A 20,154-nucleotide genomic window follows, 5' to 3' on the forward strand; every position below is an offset into this window, starting at 1 on the left:
ACTGTCTGGGCCAGGACACTGAAAACAACTGGGTAGAGGCCCACCGTAGGTCCAAGCCTGAGAGGGCTGCAGGGTCCTCTTTGACACCTAAGGCCTGCATGGGTGGAGGCTGGAGTGAGCCGCCTAAGAGAGTGTCCCATCAGGAGGGCCAGGGGACCACTGGAGACTACAGGCCTCCTCCCGCACACAGACCCTCGCTGAGATGGTGTTCCACAGAGGTGTGCATTCAGGACCTGACACGCCTGCATCTCTGCTGCCGAAGCCTGAGGTCCCTTCTCAATGCCTCAGTACCCAGCAGGCACTCTGTATGACTGCACGGGCCTTCACCATCACTGCCTGCCTGACGACAGGGGTTTCTCCCTGGCCGTGGGATCCAAAAAGCCAGGCACGCTGAAGCATCCATGCAGGAGTGAGCTTTTTAAACATTCAAGCCTGACCTCCTGAGAAGCTCCACAGACCGAGGCTGCCCCAGGAACTGCAATTCTTACGTTCACCACTGCAGGCTGCATCCTTGGAGGCCTCCTACATGACTCACCCCGCGGACAGAACATGCTTTACTTGGTGCTGTTTATATGATTTGGTTACTGCCCTCTGGGTGCTGTTCACCCCAAAAAACCTTCCAACACTCAGCTTTGTTCTGGTGCCCTTCATCAGTCCCCCCAACCTTGCCTAGTGTTCATTATCATGCAGGTCTGAGACACAGGAGCTCATCCCTACGTGTAAACCAGTGTTTACAACAGAATTGTGTACAGATGTCCTTAGACACGACCACACAAGGATACAGCAGCACCGTCACCATCGTGCTGAGCAGAGCCACCCACACGCCTGCCGACAGCTGACCCCACAGAACAGCTGCTATGTTCACAGGTTGGAATATTACACAGCAGTGAGAATAAACAAATGAAAACAACACGTGTCTGTACAAGCAAACCCCACGGACAATGTGGAGAAAGGAACACAGACACAAAAGAGTACTGGCTGGCTATGTCGTGTGACTTACGGAGTTTCAGGACAGAAAAACTAAGCTGTGGCTACAGAACTCATATGGAAGGGGGCACCACAGAAACCGACCAAATGTCCTAATGGGTCTGGATGTTTAGTTTGTGAAAATCCGCTGAACTGGACAACAGGACACACTGCTTTTCCTTAGGTGTGCTGTGACTCCTGCTTAGCTACCTGGTGCTGTCCCGGCCTTCATTTTCAGGTCCTCTCTGCAGGACCAAGCTACTGATCATCCATGAAGACTAGTCCATCCCAGGACCCACCACGACTCAGAGCCACTAGCTCCCCTGGAAAGCGGTGTGACCATATGTACCTCAGCAGCTCCTGACACAACACAGAGGAAGAGGAGGAGCCATGAGCCCCGCCCACAAAGCTGGTGTGTGACCCATTCTCAGTGACAATGCAGCATGACCTGGGCTGTGATTTGGGCACCAAAGCAAAGGCACTGTCACAACGCGGTGACTACGCCTTGTGCTGTGACAAAACCACGGCTATGATGTTGCTAGGTAACAAGAAATTTTTTCACTACCATCTTATGGGCCCAGTGTGGTACATGCAGTCTGCTGCTGGCTGAAACTTCATTGTGTAGTCCATGATTGTATATGCATGCATACTGAATACAATGTACATATAGATACCACACATATCACACATAAATATACATATCATATATACATATCACATACACCATATATTTACACATCATATGCATCATACACACACACACATCCCATATACAGGCTATACATACACAAATCACACATACCAAACATACTACAGATATGTCATATATATTATGCTGGCTAGTTTTATGTCAATTTGATACAAAGCTAGAGTCATCAGAGAGGAGAAAGCCTCAATTTAAAAAATGCTTCCATAAGATCCAGCTGTAGGCAAGCCTATAAGGCATTTTCTTAAGTAGCAATTGATGGGGAGAGCCCAGTCCACAGTGGGTGGTGCCATCCCTGAGCTGGTGGTCCTGGGTTCTATAAGAAAGCAGGCTGAGCAAGCCATGAAGAGTAAGCCAGTAAGCAGTTCCCCTCCATGGCCTCTGCATCTGCTCCTGCCTCCAGGTTCCTGTCCTGTTTGAGTTCCTGTCCTGACTTCCTTTGATGATGAACAGTGCTGTGGAAGTGTAAGCCAAATAAACCCTTTCCTCCCCAACTTCCTTCAGTCATGGTGTTTCATCACAACAGTAACACTAACTAAGACATATCAATATATATTCACACCACACACACCATGCATACGATATACCACACATACACACACTATACATATACACACTATACATATATGTACCACATACACATACATACTACATACTATACATATATACGCCATATACACCATATATATATAACCCACACACCATACATATATATACCACATACACCATATATATACACATACACCATATATATATACATATACACATACCATATACACCACATATATATATACCACACACCATATGTATACCCATCATATACCATATGTATGTACACTATACACATCATACTTAGATGCACATACACATACATCATCTGTTCATAGCCCTCTTAATCCTCACAGACGTCAGAGAAGTGCAAAGTGGTAGAGGCTGCAGACAGACTCCACCTGCTACCTGAGTTCTGGAACATCATACTGGGAGCAGCTGCCCGCCCCACCCTACTGTTGTGGAATATTATTTTAAGATGTGTTATATTTGTTTATGCCGTGGAACATTTGTTTGATGATGCAAAGATGTGTTGCCTTTTTTTTTTTATGTTGCATTTGTTTAGCTCTGTGGAGCTGTGCTGCTTTGCCTGTCTAAAGCACCTGATGGTCTAATAAAGAGCTGAATGGCCACAAGCAAGGCAGGAGCAAAGATGTGGGGGCTGGCAGGCAGAGAGAATGTATAGAAGGAGAAATCTGGGAGGAAAGGAGAAAGAGCAAGAGAAAAAGGAGGAGGACGCCAGGGGCCAGCCACCCAGCCACACAACCAGCAACAGAGTAAGAAAGAAAGGTATACAGGAATAGAAAAGCCCAGAGGCAAAAGGTAGATGGGATAATTTAAAGTTAAGAAAAGCTGGCAAGAAACAAGCCAAGCTAAGTCTAGGCATTCATAAGAAAGAATAAGACTCCATGTGATTTATTTGGGAGCTGGGTGGTAGGCCCCCAAAGAGTAAAAAAGAAAAAGAACAAAAACAACCAACTACACCCTACCCCAGGACTTGCACAGAGAAGTGACTGTCACACTAGGAACAGAGAGGAAGGTCCCAGGGTCAGGCTCATCCCAGCACCTCTCCATCTTCTCATGTCCAACCCTCTAGGCTCCCAGAAGTTTCCATTTCCCCCATTGCCACATGGGTAATAGGAAGGGACGTTGTGTGGCTTGGACTTCATCCTGTTTGTGGCAGCTCGGAGGTCATACTGGGTTGAAGAATGCATGGAACTGTTTTCCTCTCTGCCATAGAGTGCTCTTCCCAGACTCAAACACAGGGAACACTTCCTCCGACAACCCCTCCTGCACAAGTCTCTTCCTCCTGGTGAGTCTAGCTCAACATGCATCTTTCCTGTGGCTCTGTGGGACCTTTAGACACTGCACAGAACAGCAGTGCATACCAGTGTGGGAGCTGATCCCTTCCTGAATGTTCTCCAGCACGGCTCCCTGACTTTCAGATGCCAGTGTGCATCAGAATAACTCTGGAGGGTAGTGTTGGTAGTTCAAGTGCAGTCCAGCTGGAATGGTCCAGAACATGCCTTTAGAAGCATAGTCCTCCCCCTGCGGTGGTGGCACACACTTTTAATCCCAGTGCTTGGGAGGCAGAGGCAGGCGGATCTCTGAGTTCAAGGCCAGCCTGGTCTACAGAGTGAGTTCCAGGACAGCCAGGAGTACATAGAGAAACCCTGTCTCGAAAAACCAATGGGAAGGAAAAAAAAAAAAAAAGGAAAGAAAGAAATAAACATAGTTCTTATTCTTTGGGGCCTGAAGGCACTTTAGGGATGGAGTAATCAAAAAGGCTCCTTATCAAATATTTGGGAAATGCAGAGTTAACAAATTAGGAAAAAAATCAACATGTAGTAGATTATTAGGAGTGCAAGGCGTGGAAGAGTGTGCACAGGAGAGCAAGGCAGTGAGAGCAGTGAGCTGCCACAGTGCTAGTTGTCTTTGAATACCCAGCGTGCGGCAAGTTTTGTTGATATGTGTGTACTGAGGGAGGGGAGTGAGGACAATTCTAGGCTATGCATTTGGAGATTAGGTGGAGCCTGGTTGAACAGGGCACAGGACATCAGGAGGAGCCTCCCACGACCAGGGACGCTGATGATAACGCTCTAACTAGAGAGTTTGGGATGTGCCTATTGGATTCACTCAGCATATGTGCTGCAGCAGGTCACATGGAGAAGGGGGGCTGCCCTCAGCTAACCCTTGACCCTGGATGGCCAAGAGTATGGCGCTGCCAGTTAGCCAGAAGCTGGGCTGAACAGGCCCTGGTTTCAAGCACGAGAAACACAAGGAGCACTCTGGTGGCTTAACAGTGCACAGGGTCTCATCCCATACTGTTCTTGACACAGAATGCGACCCCACAGCGTCCACAGTGGATCTTCTCACTTCTCAGGCCCATAGTTGCCAGGGGCGGAGAGGCCTGTCCCCAGCCTCCTGTACAGCCCACACAAATGCATTAACATAGATCTAAGTTCTGGGTGGACACTGGGGCCTGACGCTGCAGTCCTTGGCCCTTATAGTGGGTCACATTGCTAGGAGCCATGAGATGACAAGTCTGGTACCTAAACTGCCAACTTTGGGCTAGCCACATCTTCAGCTGGCAGTATGGTTTCAGGGATGGTAGAGAGGCCAGACTCCAGCCAAGTCACTCTGGCCTCTCGGACACTGTGGCGAGTTTTCCCATCTGTCACTAGAGCAGGTAGACTAGATGGGCAATTCCTGAGGGGGGAGGAAGGCCTCAGGACAAAGGAGAGATGCTAGTTGATGTAGGTTTCACAAGCATGACCCTAACGTCACCTCCTAGGCCAAATACAGAACCTTGCAGGCCACTAAAGCAGGCTTTTGAGGGTGACCTGGATGTGAATAAAGGGGACCCATGTGGAGGGAGGTGAGGAGACCAGGCCATGCACACCACACACACACACACACACACACACACACACACACACACACACACACACACACACACACAAGACCATCACCATTTAGCACCAAGGACAGCGCCCAGGTGCTAGTGAGGAAGGACCGGCATGTTTCATCCCTTGCAACAGAGACACCTTTGAGACTGGAGAAGGGCAGAGCAGAGAACAGGGCTGAGTTCAGAGGAAGGAACATCTACTCCTTTCACTCGGGGGCTCCTCGTCTGTCTGCCCATCTCTCCATGCTCCTTTTCTACCCAAATTAAAACCCACAGGGCAGGGAGACATGGAGACAGGCTGAAGCCTATGGCCCTGTTATCCCTCCTAAGCCAGCTTCCCACCATCTCTGGATATGCGACTGAGGCTCCAAGTGGGTTGTGCTATGATACGTCTGCTCTAGGCTGAGCCATGTCGCAGGCCATTCCTGGCGGGCTCTACTGAAATAGTAGGGCCCCACAATTGTCCCTGGTTCCCTACCACAGACAGGCTCCCAGCAGAGGGGGTTAATAGTCTGTACCCCAACACTATCCCACCCTCCAAGACACCTTCTTGAGTAGGGAGGCCTTCCTTAACAACTCCACCCTGGGGGGAGAGTGGTGTCCTGCGTCTTCTCCACCACTTCGAGAATTGCCACTTGCCTTGGCCATTCAGAAAGGAGAACAACAACATCGCATTGTGGATTCAGTTTGCCTTTCCCCAATGGCTAGCAATGCTGAAATGCCATAGAAGATTCCGAAGAGGCAGGGCTCTATACTTTAAAAAAGGCTAAGCCGTATTTAAACAGCTGTTTGAACTTGTAAGAAAAAGATATTGGCATGGACTTGTAAGAAATAATGCAAACAGACTCCAGCTTCCCTCCGCAGGGAAACTCATGAGCGTATAAGACCGTGTTACCCTCAAGATACTGACACTGACCCAGCCAGGGTACATGGCATTTCCACTATGGCAGGCTTCCTCTATGGCCCCCTTTCTGGCCATACCCATCTCTGTCCTTGCCTCTACTCCCCCTCTACCCTCTAGCCACAACTACCTGCTCTGCATGTCCACATGACGGAAATGGAATCATGGATTATTCAGCTTTAAGGAACTGGATTTTTTCCCACACAGCATCATCTGGAGATTCACCTGAGGTGTTGTGGCCACAGGCTACTCCTTCCCACTGGTAAGCACCACAGCATAACTGACTATTCACCCACTGAAGAACAACTGGGCTGGGTCTTAGTTAGGGTTACTATTATTGCGATGAACCGGTATGACCCAAAGCAAGCTTTGGAAAGGGTTTATTCAGATTACACTTGCACATCACAGTTCATCATCAAATGAAGTCAGGACAGGAACTCAAACAGGGCAGGATCCTGGAGGCAGGAGCTGATGCAGAGGCCATGGAAGAATGCTGCTTACTGGCTTACTCTTATGGCTTGCTCAGCCTGCTTTCTTATAGAACCCAGGACCACCAGCCAAGAGATGGCAGCTCCCACCATAGGCTGGGCCCTCTCCCACCAATCACTAAATAAGAAAATGCCTTACAGATGGAGCTCACATGGAGGCATCTTCTCAACTGAGGCTCCCTCCTTCCAGATGACCCTAGATTGTGTCAAGTGGACCTAGACCAGCCGGCACAGGGTGATGGCTGTTTCCCACTCAGATAACGCTTCTATAAACTTGAGGGCAGGTTTCTGTGCGAACATAAGTTTTCATTTTTCTGAGACACACCCCCAGGAGTACATGTGCCAGATCATACTATTCTCAAAGGTTTCATTTTCTTTCTTTAAATGAAACCAACAAACATGTAGAACGGCTGTGTTTTATAATCCACCACCTTTTTACCCCTGCCCCCCACCCCCCCACCCCAGTATCCTTGCCAGCATTAGAAGCTGTGAGAGCACAGTGATGTCTCATGGGTTGTTTTGTAATTCTTTGAGGGCCAGTGGTGGGAAGGATCTTCTGTGTGCTCATTTCCTGTCTGCAGTTCCTTGGTGGAAATGTCTCTTCATATATTTCTCATGGGATAATTAATGAGTTCGAGAGTTCCTTCTATGTTCCAGAAGTTCTTTGTCAGATACGGGCTTTGCACATCCTCTCCCTGCCTGTGACTCATCCCTTCATCCTCTTTGCCTGGTCTTTTCCAGGGCACACAGGCCTAATGTTGATGAAGGTTGACTTAGCATCTCAGGCTGGCATTAATCACTGACCTTTGTCACTGTTTAGAATCTTCTGGTTCTTGCTATGACAAATGGCTTCCGATGGAAACTAGGACACTTTCGTGTGATGGGACTGAATTCTATTGACTTCAACCTTCATGTCAGCTAGCTTGCTGAGACGCCACCTCTGCCAGGGCAAGAGTTCAATGGGTGGGAAACCAAACATCCAAGCAAAAGGACGTCCTGGCTGTGACAAAGGGAATTTTTCAGGAATGAGGATACGTAGCTTTCAAAGACCGGACAACAGCTCATAGCCAAATAGATTGTGCACCTAGGCGGCAGCATGAACCACCAATGCAAGATCCTCTGAGCTCTTTTTTTCTACATGATGGTGGGTAAAAATGATAACTACTAAGCAGGTCTAGTGGCACACACCTGCAATCCCAGTGCTCAGCAGGCTGAGGCAGGAAGATCATGAGTTCTAGACCAGCCCAGGTTATATAGTGACACCCTAAATCAGAAAAAGGCAACTGCACCATCCAGCACCATCCAGGTGGCCTCCAGTGGGTTGTTAGAAGTTACTAAGGTTTGGGATTTCTTGCTGCACAGCATCATCTTGGCCTTACTGACTGACACAAGGCACTGACTTCAGTATAGAACAACAGAGAAAAATATAAGACATACAAGTACACGAAGAAGGATTAGACTGGGCAGGAGTCCCAACATCTCAGCCCAGCCGACACCTCTACATGCACCACGTTCATCCTTTCTAGCTAATACTACCCAGCACGCACCATCAACGCTCACTGTACTTGCGTCTACCATCCCAGCGTCCCAATACAAATCCAACCTCACTTTTGCTAATCTTTCCTTCATCTTTCTTCCTTTCCATCTACTCATGCGCTCACTCTACCTGTCCCCAAAGTAAGGGATCAATTCTCATGTCCTTCCCGGAGACTAGCAGGGCCACTCGGAATGACCGTAGTTCCTGGGTCACATCTGTTGGGGCTTACTTCAGGCACGTGTCTGGAATCCACTTTGGCTTACTGAATCTTCACTCTATAAGCAGGCAACGACACAGAAGGCTCCAGCTGCTATGCGTTGGCCAAGCACACAGCGTTGCTCCCTAAGTACCAACTCCGCAGAGAGCAGAGGCATGGAGCGAGGTTTCTTCCTTATCCATAGAAGCAGCTTCAGCAGCCAGGTGTTTTTCTAAGGCACCAAGCATACTAACGACTTCTTAAATTGTCAACAAACCACATCCTGCCATGGCTGGTCAGCCAGACCAGACGGCTGTGTGTCTGACCTTTGCCAGGGCTAGAGGACTGGAGTGTTTGATGCTTTCCTAGTTGCCATCTGCCATCCTTTGAGTCTGTCATGGTTGCACCAGCTTGCAGGTTGGCACAGACACCCAGACTTATGCCAATGTCTTACTGGTAGAAGAGATAATTAGAATCAGTGTTACTCCAGGGTCACCTGGGGACAAGGCTCTTTCCCTCTCATAATGGGGTGTCCTACACCACACCTACCATTCCAGAGAAGGTGAGATTACAAGTCATCGGCCACAACCTGACATCATTCCTCACACTCCCCCGGATTTCCCAGGGCTTCATGAGCTGTCAACGGTCTGATAAGGAGGTGTGCTGATCAGGTTCCCAGCAATGATTCCACAGCTTAAGAGCCACTGTCACGGGCCAGCAAGGCCTTCAGCCAGGAAGTCTTTCTCAAGGTCCAAACAGAAGCTCTGCTGCTTTCTACATGTTCATCTCCTTCATTGGCACATGTGAGCAGAGGGGGCGGACGTCTCCAGCCTGCACACGGACAACGTCTCTGAATGCAGAGCCACTAGTCTCCCCTTTCATATGCCATCCTCTCAAGCTGTCACCATGTGTTCCCCCTACTGCAGTGACAGCCAGGACATGTCCCATCGTCCTCACCCAATGACTAGTGGTAGCAGCCTCTTGGAAAGAGGAACCGGGGTGGCAAAATGCCAGATACAGCCGAATCCTGGTTCCTGGCAGTTGGTTGGCTCATTTTTCTTTTTAAATCTGGACTCCCTTCCTCCTACTTCTTGGGATGCCTGCTACCCTGACTTGCATGAAAGCATCCAGAGAGGGTAAAGTATTGTTTTGCAATAGCTGAAATAACCTAAGAATGAGAACATTGCCTGCTGTTGGGATATAAGCATCTCACTGCATGGCTAATCCCCGTGGGTACCACCCACCCCTGGGCCTGTAGTTCAGGATCAGGCAATGCCATCCATACTAGCCTCTTGGGCGGAAGGCAAGACCACTCCATCTGCCCCATCATCACCTTCTCCTGATGACCTCTGCTTCCCTGGTATCAGTGGCCCAAGTGTGGGAGCCAAAGGAACAGCTTGCTCTTAGAAGCAATTGTCCCCATGGGTGAACATGGGTTTTTAGAACAACCCTGTCATCCTAACCCCAGAGAGCTCACAGACTCTGTGAGGCCGAAGGAAGGGGCCTGCCAAGGAATGCCTGTACAGCCTGAGAGTTGGCCAGTGCATGCGAGGCCCCATGCCAGGGAGCGCTGAGATGTGGAGACAGTAGCACCCCCTTTCTTAGGGTTACTGAGGGGGCAGGTGGGAACAGAAGACAGCTTGACTGTGACATGAACTAGTATGAGGATGTCTACCTCGCTAGAAGGGTACAGTAAGGAATTTGGATGTGCTAACAGGGGAAGATGTTCATGCCTACTGATACACTCTTCAGAAGGCAGTTCCGTGGTCCTCCTCAACCAAAGCCTGCAAGTAACCCAAAGCCAGGCAGGGGCAGCCACAGGCCGGATACCCGGGGCTTTCCTGTGACCTTCCCCAGGGGTCTTCATAGGATGGCTGCTTCTGGAGGAGAGTCAAGATTCTAGGATGAGACCTAGGGTGGCCTTGCCACCAGTGGGGCACAGAGGTAGCAGGAGATGCCATGGGTCATGGAAGAAAAACCACACCCAAGAATGGCAGGCCCGCAGAGAGGAACCTGGAGCCAGCCTGACCTTCTTGAACTGTCAGACTGTTCCTCCATACTCACCTGGGCTAGGGGAAGGAGAGAAACCGACTTCCATCCTGTGACTGCTGTCCCATGTCACCCAGTACCCTGACTCTACACATCAAGCCTTTTGCTACTGACACAAGGTGCTGCCAGCCACTCTTGCCTCCCCGTGCAGGGTAGTGTGGCACCTCAGCCTTCTGTCAACAAGTGCTCTCTCCATGGCCCTGTGTAGCCCACACAACTCTCCACTGCCCCACGGACATGTGTCTCTGAGCTCAGAGCTCTTTTCCACCCGGGTCTTGGCCTTCTCCTTGAGAGTGAGGTCCCTGAAGGAGGAACCATGGCCTCACCCTAGACCCCTGACTACACTGCCTTGGCTCGGAGCAGTTTTTACAGTACCACACGTGCTTCAACCCAATGCAGCAAGCCAAGCCTCTCCCGCCCTCCAGCAAAGTCACTGCCAGTCCTCAGCCCAACTTCAAGGTATAGGGCCATGTGGATGCTGCTCATTGTGTGTGGGTGTGCCCTAGATTCTCCTGTACTTCCTCCTCCTAGGATGACCAGAAAGGCCCCCGGGTCAGGTGGTAGCAATGCTGGTGCTATTACTGCTAGCTACGACCAGCGAGTAGGTGGGCTAATGCTCAGATTGTCACCTCCAGCCCAAGGTTCCTGCCCCACAGCGAGCCTGCCAAGACAGCATTTCAGTTTCTTCTCTACGCCCAGTGATACTTCATTCCGAAGAAAGCTGCCACCTGGGAGACTGCCCAGTCCCTCCCCCAAAGCAGGGACTGTGGTCAGCTGGACCTCACAGTGTATGCAAGGTGCTTAGGTAGTGAAGAGCCACACACGAGCCCACTGGGGGACAGTCACCCCACAAAGCCCCACCCCGCCTGCCACACTGCCTAGTCCGACCCCTTCACCTGCTCTAAGTGGATAAACAGTGGAGCAAGAACAGCTCGGGGGAGACCAGGGTGGGGGATGGTGAGGGGCTGGGAGAAGGGCCTTCCTCAGCCTCTGGGGAGCCTGTCTGAAGTGACTGTGTAAGAAGGCAAGGGCAGAGAGAGAGGGGGGCTCGGGAAAAAAGTAATAAACCAGAGAGAATGAAGGACCCTACCCTGGAAAATTCCAGAACTAGACATCTACTGATCGAGAAACACACAGTTCTTGTCCGGCTCCCCATCCCTGTTCGGAGCCACATCCAAGCCTATATGTGCTAGAAGAGTCTAGGATGACAAGAGAAACTGGGTGGGGTCCCCCACCAAGGAGACAGCCGGAAGCGATGCCCTTCCAAGTGCATGAGCGGCAACGGGGCAGGCAGACGCCCCCTGTAGATACTGGGCAGTCAAGAGACCTGGGTACGGTGCACAGGCCAACCTGGACAAGCCCCTTCTTGTGTACCCCATCCACAAATGGGAGAGATGTGCCAAAAGGACCCTCAGAGGCTACCCAGAATCCTCTCTTTTCATCTGAGGAAGAAGGAGTTGGCCACCAAGTAGCAGATCAGATACCAGAATCTAGGCTCCTGCCCCTAATCTGTCACAGAGCTATGTCCCCGCAGTTTAATATACATGTATGGAAAGGCCATAATGAAATAAAAAAAACTCCGTATGATTAACATAAAAATTAAAAAAGGATTAGTCTCACGTTGATTAGTTTCATGTCAACTTGACACCAGCTAGAGTCATTTGGGAAGAGGGACTCTCAACTGAGAATATGTCTTCATAAGACTGGCCTATAGGCAAGTCTGCTGGGCATTTTCTTGATTAGTGATTGATGTGGGAGGGCCCAGCCTACTGTGGGTGGTGCCAGTTCTGGGCATGTGGTCCTGAGTTGTCTGAGAAAGTAGGCTGAGCAAGTCAACGAAGAGCATTCCTCTATGATTTCTGCTTTGGTTTCTGCCTCCAGGTTCCTGCCCTGCTTGAGTTCCTGGCCTGACTTCCCTCAGTGACGGCCTGCATCTGGAAGTGCGGAAGTAAACCCCTTCCTGCCTAAGTTGCTTTTAGTCATGGTGTTTATCACAGCAACAGAAACCCTAACTAAGAAGGAAACAATTACAGAAATGTTATGAGAGTGAACTATAAGACAGTTGTCTGTCTGTCTTCCCTACACCTTAGGGCAGCAAAGCCCCGGAGCCTAATGATTCAGAACTGAGGACACTGAGTACCTTCCTTTGACAGAATAGAGATGGCAGCGGGGCGGGGGGGGGGGGCTTTGCTTTGCTGTTTATCCCTGCAGTGCTGGGGTGCAGGCTAGGGCCTGGGGTGCGGGCTAGGGCTGGGGTGCAGGCTAGGGGCTGGGGTGCGGGCTAGGGCCTGGGGTGCGGGCTAGGGCCTGGGGTGCAGGCTAGGGCTGGGGTGCAGGCTAGGGCCTGGGGTGCAGGCTAGGGCCTGAGGTGCAGGCTAGGGCCTGAGGTGCAGGCTAGGGCCTGGGGTGCAGGCTAGGGCCTTGCCCATGCTAAGTAGGTGCTTGACCACTGAGCAATGGATTAGTTCTAACTAGCACAAGGGACCGAGGTAGGACCAAGCTGGTGGGCCAGGCAATGTGTCCCTGAAGCAACTGTAGGATCAGGAGCTGTGGAATCTGAGGTGGGAAGAGGCCAGCTCTGAGGCGGGGCTTGGCTAGGGAGAGTGATTTCTTCAGATCCTAACCCCGTGGTTTTTCACAGGCAGGCACAAGCTATCGGTGAGGGCAGCTGGAAAGGTAGCCCACCTAGGTCACCAGGACAGCTCTCCAGGAGCGGCTGCCTCCCTTCTCTCCTGGCCACACAGCCCCCCAGGAACCCCTGGCCCTTGAAGTTCCAGAATGTCTGGGCAGGAGAACACACACCCCTTGCCCCAGAACAGCTGCAGACTGAGGAGTCCAGACCTCTGAGATTCTCCACATGTTCTACTGGCCCAGCCCTTCGTAGACCCAGAAAAGGGATTTCCAAAGCACCCCATCATCAACTTCAAAACCCTGAGTCCCAGGGCTTGTGGGACCACCAGCATCAGCACCCAGATTCCCGTTTGCTGACCTGATCCCATACAGTATTTCTTAAAATGATACATCACAGAGCGTCTCACCACCCTCCTCTCAGTGGACATCTAGGTTGTTACCAGATGCAGGATTCCATAAAAGGAAGAGTAGTCTTCAGAATCCACGTGTTGCGGGTGGGGCCGTCCAAGGTGGCCAAGGAATCACGGGAGGCTTCCTACCGGCCCCCCACCCTCCTTGCTCCCATCTTTCTGCTTGCTCCCCTAATTCCCATCATCCATGAGCCACCCAAGGGCCAGCCCCAGGCTCCCAGAAAAGCAAGGCCCACGTGGCAGCTCCCAGATGGAGGACAGAGCTGGTTCCCTACCTGCTGTGGCGGGGCCCGCCCTCTGGAGAAGGAACAGCCTCCGCTGTCTAGTTGCTCTCTGCAGTCCGAGGTCCACTGCAGGCAGAAAGGAGGGGTTAGTGACTGCAGGGCGCGTTCTCACCCCCACTCTGCCTCCCAGCAGGCTCGCTCATTAGGAAGTCCGACTTGGCCTTTTCAGTGGCAAACCCACCCCTGAAGACGAGCAGGCCCGAGGTGGCCTATCTAAACACCACATCAAGGTGGCCCCTGGCTCCATGCCTGGGGAAGCCCTAAGTTCACAAAAAGATAACGTTCCAGCTCCATCTTTAAAGTCAAACCAAACATAACACCTAGTTATTCTGGACAGTCAGTGTCACCTCTGACCATCTGGCCAGGCTCCAGCCATGCTGGCTGTCTCTCCTGCTAAGGGTCACGGCTGGAGCTGGAAGGCAGCAAGTGTGTATAGCTCTATACACCCAGCTCCAGATGACTATGGATCTGGCATCGTGGAGAAACTGCAGACAGGTCTCAGAAGACTAGCTCAAGCTGAGGAATGTCCCAACGTGTGGCTGACGACCACCTACACGTGAGTTCCCCAAGTCTGTCATTTGGAGGGCCCTAGGCCTCACTCTCTATCGGTGACTCAGAGTCTGTGGGGCTGGGGCCAAGGATCAGCATTTTGACAAACTCCCAGGAGCTGCACTGGAAGCCACCGAAATCCATGTGCTCTCTCCCACGCTGTTGTCCGTTCCATGGCCACGACAACGCTGGACAACTCCGTGAAGCCGTCCAGGACTCCCGTCATTGCACAGACACGCGGAAGCAGGACGACAGCCCACTGCCAAGTGCGTGCTAGCTTCAAGGTGCTGTTAGACATGAGCCAACCTCTGCCACACACTGACCTCAGCCTTCACTCCAAGTGGCATGCATCGCAGAAAGAGTACAACCTCAGTAAAAGCTGACTAGGGAGGGCTCCAGGCCAGCAAGGCACACTGTGGCTGAGGTCAGTATGCCTAGGGCAGGAAAGACCTTACATTGTGACGCCTCTCAGGTTCCCTGGTGATCTGGACTCAGGCTAGGCTTCTCAAGACAGAAGACGGGAAAAGTCGGGCGTGCCCTGTCTCTACTTCTAAAGGCATACCTAACACCAAGTGGGCAGTCTTCGCTGCTCCAGCCCTCGCCCCATAGGCTTGCACACATGACCTTGACCCTGGCCTCTGGAAATACCATCTTCTTCCTTGGGCCTCATGTTAAGAGGTGGAAAATGGGACCTGTAAGCAGCTGCTACTTTCTGGTAATTTAGCCTCTTAGGTCTTTTATACAGATAATCAATTCCCAGGATTATATTTCCTTGGATAGTCTCAAGGCACTTCTCCCCAAAGATTAACTAATTAACAACAGAGAAGCCCCCCAGCCACCACTTTAACCACCTAAGATCAATACTCCAGTGACACACAGCAGCAGCTCGGGCCCCTGATACTGCATGCTGAGCAGGGCATAACACTTTCGAGGGATCCCCCCCCCCCCCACCGCCCGCCACCAGTGCCAGCTTTAAAGTGATCATGAAAAATACCAGACAACCCAGATTACTGACTTCCACCAAAATCACAGGTGTCACCAAAATGTCAAGACTGTATAAGAAAAGGAAAACCCCAGCCAGGCGGTGGTGGCGCATGCCTTTAATCCCAGCACTTGGGAGACAGAGGCAGGCGGATGGATCTCTGTGAGTTCGAGGCCCACCTGGGCTACAGAGTTCCAGGAAAGGTGCTAAGCTACACAGAGAAACCCTGTCTCAAAAAACAAACAAACAAACAAACAAATCCAAGGAAATACCAGACAGGAAAACATGGACATTAAATACAAATTTGAATCTCAGGATAGAAGGACATGGTTCTTCATTCTGATGCTTGTGCCATGGTTGTGTGAACCTGGGTGATGTGGACCACTTGGAACTACTATTGCACTTTCGCTATGAGTCTAAAATAATTTCAAAAAGCAAAAGTTATATATATATATATATATATATATATATACACATATATACATATATATACATACACACACATATATACATATATATACATACATACACACACACACACACATATATATATATATATATGAAGACATACACAGACATATATTAAGAGCATTCCTTTGCTTTACATCTTGGCACAACTCCTCTCCTGGGTGGAGTCAGCTGAGGCTGACAGGGTAGGTACAGTCGAGGAGCACAGGGTGTGAGGGAAGCCCTGAGTGAGTGAATGTGTGTTGTTCACATAGGCACAGCAGTGTCAAGGACCCTATGGCCTCAGGCTCAAGGGGACGGCAAAGCCTTCCTTGGGGGACCTAGAGCAAGTGTTGACAGTGTGTGTAGAAAATGTCCATCAGAGCTCCCCCTGCTGGATGTTTACAGCCTGAACACTGCTCCCTACTGAGGTTGCTTCTACTGCGGTAAGATAAACACACTTCCTTGGTCCAGCTGTGCACCATAATGTATGCAATAATCCTGCCTCTCTGTTCAGTTGTATGCAATAATAACCCCGCCTCTCTGTTCAGTTGTATGTGATAATAACCCTGCCTCTCTATTCAGTTGTATGCAATAATCCTGCCTCTCTGTTCAGTTGTATGCAATAATAACCCCGCCTCTCTGTTCAGTTGTATGCAATAATAACCCCGCCTCTCTATTCAGTTGTATGCAATAATCCTGCCTCTCTGTTCAGTTGTATGCAATAATAACCCCGCCTCTCTGTTCAGTTGTATGTGATAATAACCCTGCCTCTCTGTTCAGTTGTATGCAATAATAACCCCGCCTCTCTATTCAGTTGTATGCAATAATCCTGCCTCTCTGTTCAGTTGTATGCAATAATAACCCCGCCTCTCTGTTCAGTTGTATGCAATAATAACCCCGCCTCTCTGTTCAGTGGTATGTGATAATAACCCTGCCTCTCTGTCCAGTTGTATGCAATAATAACCCCGCCTCTCTGTTCAGTTGTATGCGATAATAACCCCGCCTCTCTGTTCAGTTGTATGCAATAATAATCCTGCCTCTCTGTTCAGTTGCATGCGATAATAACCCCGCCTCTCTGTTCAGTTGTATGCAATAACCCCGCCTCTCTGTCCAGTTGTATGCGATAATAACCCCGCCTCTCTGTTCAGTTGTATGCAATAATAACCCCACCTCTCTGTTCAGTTGTATGCAATAATAACCCCACCTCTCTGTTCAGTTGTATGCGATAATAACCCCACCTCTCTGTTCAGTTGTATGTGATAATAACCCCGCCTCTCTGTTCAGTTGTATGCAATAATAACCCCGCCTCTCTGTTCAGTTGTATGTGATAATAACCCCGCCTCTCTGTTCAGTTGTATGCAATAACCCTGCCTCTCTGTTCAACTTCTATAATAAACAAGCCAAACTACCAGAGTGCTGAAGTTTCTCCATCTGATAGCCCCGACCACCCAAACCCCAGCTTTGTGTCCGTGTGTCCATCTGTCTGTCATCCCTTCACTATACCAGACAGATCCAAATCCCTGAAGCCATGCAAGGACACAGCAAAGGAGTAAGGTGATTGCTAGCCTCTCTCCTTCTAGGAATCTCAGACACTGGCTGGACAGCATGGATGAGACATCCCATAATGTGGCGACTTGCAGGCGAGGGCAGCTCCTGCTAGGGAGGCTCTACATACATCTGTGTGCAAGCACATCCCCCAGTGAGCCGGCCCAGGCCTAGCAAGGCAGCTCTATTGTATCCACCAGATCACTTCCTGAGTTCCTCCTTACAGAGCGTATGCCAGAACAAGCGGGGCAACATGCCTGCCAGCAGCAGCGTGGAGAGGGATGAGGACATGACACAGAAATGAGGAAAAACATGATCTCCACAGGGGCTGGGAAGGGAAGGGCATGGATGGCCCAGGAGAACACTCTCAGGGTTCCCAGAGAAGGGTGATCCAGAGCTGGTGGGATCAAAATGGAGGCAGTGGGCAGCTTGGAGGCACACTTCAGCTGTGAGGCTCTAAGAGTCAGCGCCATTTCCCCCACGGACACAGCATAGCTCTCACCAGGCAGCCCCTCCGTGGAGAGGCTAGGGAGGCAGAGCTGGCCCAGGGGGTAGTGGGTCAGGGCCAGGTTCCATGTTTCTCAGTGGTCTCGAAGTTGGAAATGAAGGAAGGGACTAGAGCGTGAGGGGCAAGCAGCAGAAAGTGGGTGCTCCATGTAGGGAAAGGCGAACACGGTGATGGCACCCGCAGAACCATCAGACCCACTGAGTCCTGACACAAGCCCAGCTCCCAGCAGAACAGGGATTGTGGTTCTGCCTGAGCAGTACCCCTGGCACCCAAGGGAGCCATCAAGCATGAATGATCACCCAGTCACCCACTAGTCTTGCGGAGCTCCTACTTGAATGGTCCAGCCCTGCAAAAGCCTGGGCTGCCATTTCCATATGGCTGCCAGAGTCACAGGGATGTGTGTCCTTAAAGCCCTGGTCCTCAAAGCTCTGGGAACTCCTCTCCAAAAACTCCACCAGCCTATGGCTGGATGTCACCCTTAGCGTTTTCTTTTTTTCTCATGTTATAGCCTGTATTGCCTGCTTCCTTTGGTCCTTCTGAGATGCTGCCTAGAGAGCTCCAGGTAGACTCCCCCAAACCTAGCTGAATCTGCTGGGACGACTCTAGGGCGGAGTGGGCCCCTCCTCTCAAATTCTCAGTTCCAGCCTGAATCCGCACACATAGATCCCTTGTCCTTGAGGGCAAATGAGCTCACATCTCAGACCTCTGGACCATGAAGGTCCTCTAGGGACTGGGGGTGGTATCCACCTTGCAAAGGTCTTCCAGCAAAAGAATCAGGACACACAGGAAAATGGTGCATGTGGGAAAAACGCGCATGGAGTGCACATCCCACGGCTTTAGACCTTCCGTCATAGCTGCTGTAATTTATATCTTAATTTAAAAATCTGGAATGACTATAGGACATGGGGTTAAGATTTGACAAACACTGGAGTATTAGATGTTTATTCTGAACTCAAAATGCTCATTCCACCATTCTCTGCTCTTAATCTGTACATTAAAAGATACCGAACAATTCAAGCAGTTACAGTCCGTTACCAGTCATTTGCACTCCAGGTTGGGCAACACTTTTTAGCAAACTTTGGGAAGAATGGGGAAGTCCACATGGTATTGAGCACTAGAGGAGGAGGTTTGGAGTAGGGCAGGCTGATGGTAAAGTCACACACACCCACACACCCACACCCACACCCACACCCACACATACACGCACACGCACACACACGCATGCACTTTTCAGTGTCGAAGCCCCCAGGGACTAGCCCCACCCAACATCAAAGCTGATGACAGAGTAGCATCAGGTCCAGGTATTAGTTACTTTTCTCATCACTCTGCCCATACCTGACAAAGTAACTTAGGGATGAAGGGTTTGCTCTAGCTCACAGCTTTGGGGTATGCAGTTCATCCAGGTGGAGTTTATGGTGGTGAAAACTAAGGCTGGGACTCTTCACATCTCAGAGGATCAGGAAGCAGAGAGTGAACAGGAAGCGAGGCCAGGCTACTACATCTCCAGGTCCACCTTCAGTGATCCAGGTGCCCTAGCAAGCCTCCACCTTCTAATGATCCCATAACCTCCCAAACATCAGCAGTCAGAGACCAAGCATTCAAGCACTTGTGTTGTGGGATATTTGTACACGGTGTGATGAGATATTGCTGTGATTGGTGTAATAAAGAGCTGAATGGCCGATAGCTAGGCAGGAGGTATAGGTAGGACCTTCTGGGGACAGGAGGGACTCTGGAAAGAAGAAAAGTGGAGACACCAGGAGACACAAAGCAAGCAGGATGTGCAGGAAGAGAGCTAATAGCCACAAGCCACGTGGCAGAATGTAGATTAATGTAAATGGGTTAATTTAAGTTATAAGAGCTAGTTAGGAACAAGCCTAAGCTATAGGCCAAGCTTTCATAATTAATAAGAAGTCTCCATGTCATTATTTGGAAGCTGGTAGGACAGAGAAAGACTCTTTACACGTTTAAGAATCCTGTGGAGGATATTTTACACTCAAACCATGCCACCATATGTTGAATCAATAGAGGAACAAAATCACACGCACAGAAAAGCCCCCACTAAACAAAAACAAAACCAAAACAACCAAAACAAAAAACAAAAAACAAAAACCCAAGGCCCTAAACAATTAGTGTGCAGATGAGAACTTAGTATATGGTAAGTTTGCTCTTTGTTGACAAGACTTCATGTAGTCCAGGCTGCCTCAAACTACCGATCCTCCTAACTTCTTCATCCAAGTGCTGGGGTTACAGTGTGTGCCACCACATCTGCCTGATAAAGACAGGATTTAAAAACAGAGGTTAGGAGAGACTCATCAATAACCACGTGAAGAAAAGATTGTCCTAGATGTTTATCATGTGCTATTCCTGGGAAACACGTTCCAAGTTGACTCAAAGCCCTGAGACAGGTTCAAACTACATCAACCATCAACATTTAAAACTCCTGTGTATGTGAGAGGAGTCAGAAGGGAAGGAAGGAAGGAAGGAAGGAAGGAAGG

At 50.1% G+C, this 20,154-nt stretch overlaps 1 protein-coding gene across 9 annotated transcripts in view; it reads right to left on the minus strand.

The window, feature by feature from the left end:
* Positions 1 to 20,154, minus strand: part of Ctif (cap binding complex dependent translation initiation factor) — a 271,536-nt gene that overhangs the window by 183,176 nt on the left and 68,206 nt on the right. For 8 of the 9 annotated variants that reach the window (XM_076555521.1, XM_015992666.3, XM_006973835.4 and 5 more), the window contains exon 3: positions 13,617 to 13,691. The exons of the other annotated variant lie outside the window; for it this stretch is intronic. In XM_076555521.1, the coding sequence (XP_076411636.1) occupies positions 13,617 to 13,691 (75 nt within the window). The remainder of the gene's footprint in view (positions 1 to 13,616; positions 13,692 to 20,154) is intronic. 9 annotated transcript variants of the gene reach the window in all.

Source organism: Peromyscus maniculatus, chromosome 19 (genome assembly GCF_049852395.1).
Source record: "Peromyscus maniculatus bairdii isolate BWxNUB_F1_BW_parent chromosome 19, HU_Pman_BW_mat_3.1, whole genome shotgun sequence".
NCBI lineage: Eukaryota > Metazoa > Chordata > Mammalia > Rodentia > Cricetidae > Peromyscus > Peromyscus maniculatus.